The sequence below is a fragment of the Oncorhynchus nerka genome, linkage group LG18 (assembly GCF_034236695.1).
Source record: "Oncorhynchus nerka isolate Pitt River linkage group LG18, Oner_Uvic_2.0, whole genome shotgun sequence".
Taxonomy (NCBI): domain Eukaryota; kingdom Metazoa; phylum Chordata; class Actinopteri; order Salmoniformes; family Salmonidae; genus Oncorhynchus; species Oncorhynchus nerka.
This window is the reverse complement of record NC_088413.1, coordinates 28,622,217-28,627,127: the sequence shown is the minus strand read 5'-3', so window position 1 is coordinate 28,627,127 and position 4,911 is coordinate 28,622,217. Positions and strand designations below refer to the sequence as shown.

The following is a 4,911-nucleotide window of genomic DNA, read 5'->3' as shown; positions in this document are numbered from 1 at the left end:
TCTACAGAATAACATGGGTTTTTACCTCATGGCAAATGTAATGGTTTCTCTGTGCAATTTAGTCAGTTTCATTTACTAAGGCATCGTTAACGATGGAACACCCTTCTCCGAGTATAGGACTGTATCAAAATACGCATTGTTCATTTTTAGGCCAATAGCCTCGACTACGTGTCAATTTCTTATGAGTTACCATGCAATGATACACTTGGTTTTATGCCAATTGAGATTTCCATAAATACATATGGGCGTGACCATCAAGAACCTCGAGTCTAAATAAAGGTTCAAATGAGCCCTGAAACAAAATTAGTTGAGTATTTAAATGAATTGTTTACCTTATCAGCAATCTGTGCGAAACAGGCCTACTTTGCTTTAAATCGCGTCATCGGCTGGATTCTCCCTGGTCATTCAAGCCTATCGGTTTATGTATTGGCCTATTCCAGTACTGGAGGAAGGTCCTACGAAGAGTAGAACCTAAGGTTAACCTCTCTATTATATTCACATTTGCCCCAAAATAATGCTATAATGAAATGGGCATTATTTATTTGCAATGTAATGAAGAATTACAATTTAATTTCACATAGATATATAGTGTTTATATGCTAATATAGCAAACGCAGCCAACATTCTAAAGCCAGTCAGTTGTTTCTACGGGTGAAATATATTATACAACAAAAACAAAATAAATGTCAAAGCTGTGCATATCATATGTTGTATTTAAAATATATATATATATATATATATATATATATATATATATATATATGATACATTGTGAGAATGGGCCAACATGATTCGATTACGTGTTGCCTCTCATTTTACTCTCAAAATGACTTTACGCATAGTTTGCTATCGAATTGATGGACGTTTAGCCAAGTGTGTAATGATCGCAAATCGAGCAATAATGCATGTCAGTTAATGCCAATACATGTCGAAGAAGTGTATTATTTATTTCTACACAGATTAAATATTAAATGATTCTGTTGTTTGCTATTCGCATCATTTTGTTGTTTATGTGACACAATGTAGGATCATGCAATGGAGTTCATAATTGTTCTGCACGAGTAATATGGACTGTGACCAATAGGCCAATAATGCGCTTGGTTTATTGATAAGGGACTTGGCCTACTTGAGACAGATAAAATATAGGCTTTTAATATGAATATGACAAAGTGTCAGATGTGAAAATCATAGGCTACTGTGAATAATATTCCTGTTTAACGATATCGAATCGCCTTTCCATGCCCGTACAATAAATGCCTTGCTGCATTGATGACCGAAATAATCGACCCTAGTGACATATCCCACAAAATTATGTAGGCCTATTTCCTTGAAAGCTAACTTTTACATCAAGACAAGACGAGTTTCATGAATAAACGAATCAATCATGCGTTTGACGTTTAGGCCTTCGTATGTTTTGTTGATGTTGAGTACAATCAAACGTGCAAACCACAAATAGTAATAGCCTACCACTAATCATAGGCATATCATTCTTAAAATTAGCCTACAACAGCCCCTAACGCTGACATTTAAAGGCAAAAAACGTCCATACCTCACATTTTGTTGATGATTTTATAATTTCAATAGTCTAATTAGGCGGTGTATGGATTTTTCACAATCTTAATGTCATTAATAAAATATGTCGAGGCTGCCAATGCTTAAGAGGGGCCATTGAAATTTAGGAGCGTAAACACCCAGCAATGTTGGTTATGTCCCTCCTCCTCTAAGACGTGATTGGCTCAGAGTGGTCTTGACGACATATATTAACCCAAGTCGTTCTAAAGATGAAGCTGTGACATGGAGATCAAACGGATGAATTCTGGTTGTGTGCTCAACTGAAAGGCTGTGTATTGCGTGCAGTGCATACTATAGCAGCTGGGATCTAGAACTTTTTTGTTATCTGACGCCCTATTCAATGAATTTGGTCTGGAATCCATAAAGAGTTTGGAGGGGAAAAGCTCGACCCGAAGTGCTTGAGGACGCAGTTCATCAGGCGAAACATGCACTGTCAGTCTCCTTAATGGAAAGAAGGAACTTTCTCACGTTGGGAATGGACAAATAGAGAAATACGTGTAAGTAGCTGACAACATTCTTCTATATTCCACACCATAGACCAGCAAAACAGAAAAAATAACGTCTAAAAACTCATGCATTGCTGAAGTTTCGTTTAGGTGTCTATATTGGACAAATATAAATAGCAGTGCTTTTCAAATGACCAACTGAACCAAGTTACTTTTTATGAGAATAGCATATTTCCCTAAAATATTTTGGAGAACCTGACATTAATCGGAGAGCGCGAACGCGTATTCATTTCGTGGTTCGTTAGTAAGCACAGTTTTTGGTCTACTGCTGTGTCGCCATGAGTTTAGTTGGTGGATTCCCTCACCATCCGGTGATGCATCATGACGGCTACTCCTTTGCGGCAGCAGCAGCTGCAAGCCGCTGCCACGAAGAGAACCCCTACTTCCACGGTTGGCTGATAAGCCATCCGGAGATGTCTCCCCCAGACTACAGTATGGCACCCTCGTACAGCCCCGACTACTCCACCGGGGGCCCGGCGTTAGACCACGCACACTACGGAGGTGGTATCCCCGGGGCTGGCGTCGCTGGGATCGGGATGGGACCTCGGCCGGTGAAACGGAGACCTACGGCAAACCGAAAGGAGAGGCGCAGAACTCAGAGCATCAACAGCGCCTTCTCGGAGCTCAGGGATTGCATTCCTAATGTTCCTGCGGATACTAAACTGTCCAAAATAAAGACCCTCCGGTTGGCTACCAGTTATATCGCCTACCTCATGGACATTCTGGACAAGGACGAGCAGAACGGCGACGCAGAGGCCTTCAAAGCGGACTTCAAAAAGACAGAAGCAAAGGAGGAGAGGAGAAAGAAAGAAGTGGTAAGACAAATTCATCATTTCAGTTATCCATACTTATGCAAACATGGAGTAGCCTCCTGCAAGGCTTGACATTTTAGATCAGACATGTGCTTATTATCTAGGTTTGTAGTAGCCTATGCTGTGAAACTCAATAGGCTACAACCTTAAGGCATATAATATCTTGACATAAGCGACCAAAATACTGGTTTTATGGAGACACGGTTGCTAAATGATACCTGTTCTAAACCGGCGTTATAAAATACTGTAAATATATTATAATTTTCATAATAATATAGTAATAACAACTTCAGGCTCCCACACCACAGTAGGCCAAATAACAGCCTTGAATGCCGGAGAGAAGTGGTGATAAGTGGCAAGAAAGTAGTATTTCTCGACAACAATAACATACATCTGATTTTTTCTTGTTTCCAACAGAATGACGTTTTGAAAAACACAGCGAGCAGCAATGACAAGAAAACCAAAGGAAGGACTGGTTGGCCGCAGCATGTCTGGGCTTTGGAACTCAAACAGTGAATATCCTTCTTCTCCTCTCAAAAAAAGACTTGAAATGATGAAAAGGTCTTCTTCTAGACTTGTATTTGTACTCTCACGTTATTTAATGGAATATTTATGTGCAATTGCCGCTACGGAGAGTGGATATTTGAAGAAAAAAAAACATTCCATTTTTCAGAGGAGGAGATACAACACCCTTTGGTAAGGGACTTTGTCATTGTCTGATGTTGTTGGTTGGATGTTTGTTGTTGTCCCGAGAGTAAACCAAACAGAAATATTGGACACTATGGTGTATGTGAAGTCATTCTCAATCTATCCCTATCTCTCTTTCTATCTCCATCTCTCTTTGGATATAAATACCAATGGTTTTCGGCTGATGTCGTGGATGCAGTTCAAGCAAATGTTTTATTTGAAGAAAAAAAAAGCAATGAAGTGTTATGTTGTCATTTTTGTGGTCGTATTCAGTATTTGATAGTGTTTTAAACAACTGTTTAGTCCACTCAATTGCACTTCCGTCCAGAGACGTGGAATTTAAATAATATTTGAGATGTAAACAATGTAATTAATTCAATAAACCACTGTTTTTTTTAAACCAAGTCAACCACCTTGTTGCATAATTAAAGTGAAAATACGAGGCAGACTTTAAAGAGTTTATTCTATACCAAACTCATTCAATGTAAAATATCGCTTGCAAGGTATGACATATTCTTCAAAAAAACATTTGCGTCTTAGTAGACAAGTAGCTTTTTCCCTCGAATAGAAATAAAAGTATTATATAGCTATAGTAAAAATGAAATCATGCATGTTCTGTTTGATTAGAGGAAGCCTAGGCCTCGATAATATTGCAAACTAAGGCCTATAGGCTTGGGCTCTCCCTTCCCGAGTCCTGTCAAACAGCACTCACGCGATACATCCACAACAGCTCCTCAAGTAGAAACAGAAACATTCCCAAGCGCAGGAGAAACTGTCTGTGTCGTGTTTGTAGCCTATTAGAACATGCGGGTTCTGACATAGGTGATCGTGTAGGAGATAAATATAGTCTTAAGAAACAGCTGACAATGAAACTAAATATCTATTTGGGTGGACAGAAGATTCATGTGTAGTGCGCCAGACGAATAATTACTTTGTGGTCTTTTCGGTCAGCAATAAGCTGCCATAAGGGTAAATCATAGTATTGTTTACGTCAAACGTATGTTCATGGAGGCTATGACCAATTCAACAGAATCACCAGGAAATGTATCCATGCTTCAACAACATGCAACACAGCTCATTGTTGTCATGTTCCTCCTTGATTATAGGCATCTTATTATTATCACGAGTATTATGACGTATTGTATTATTAGTAGGCTGTTGTTACAGACTGTTATTATTAGCCCTTTCATTTAGATGATTGCTATTACATGCTAATTCCTCATTAACAGCCCTGCTAGTAGTGTAATATTGGCACCTATAGGCTAGTATCGTTGTTGTTGTTATTCAATATCACCAGGATTAAATAAACAAATAGACTAGGCGCACACTACTAG

The 4,911-nt window shown here is 38.9% G+C and overlaps 1 protein-coding gene across 1 annotated transcript; it reads left to right on the top strand.

Moving 5' to 3' along the window:
- Window positions 1-1,784: 1,784 nt before the first annotated feature.
- hand2 (heart and neural crest derivatives expressed 2) lies at window positions 1,785-3,981 on the top strand. The gene is made up of 2 exons (XM_029688631.2): window positions 1,785-2,893; window positions 3,308-3,981. The coding sequence occupies exons 1-2, from the start codon at window positions 2,357-2,359 to the stop codon at window positions 3,404-3,406; spliced, it is 636 nt and encodes a 211-aa protein (XP_029544491.1). The 5' UTR covers window positions 1,785-2,356; the 3' UTR covers window positions 3,407-3,981.
- The last annotated feature ends 930 nt before the right edge of the window (window positions 3,982-4,911 follow it).

Bases quoted from the DNA above. Each gene is read 5' to 3' on its own strand.
- hand2 (XM_029688631.2), top strand. From the start codon at position 2,357: ATGAGTTTAGTTGGTGGATTCCCTCACCATCCGGTGATGCATCATGAC. The intron at 2,894-3,307 runs GTAAGACAAATT...TGTTTCCAACAG, and splicing joins AGAGGAGAAAGAAAGAAGTG to AATGACGTTTTGAAAAACAC.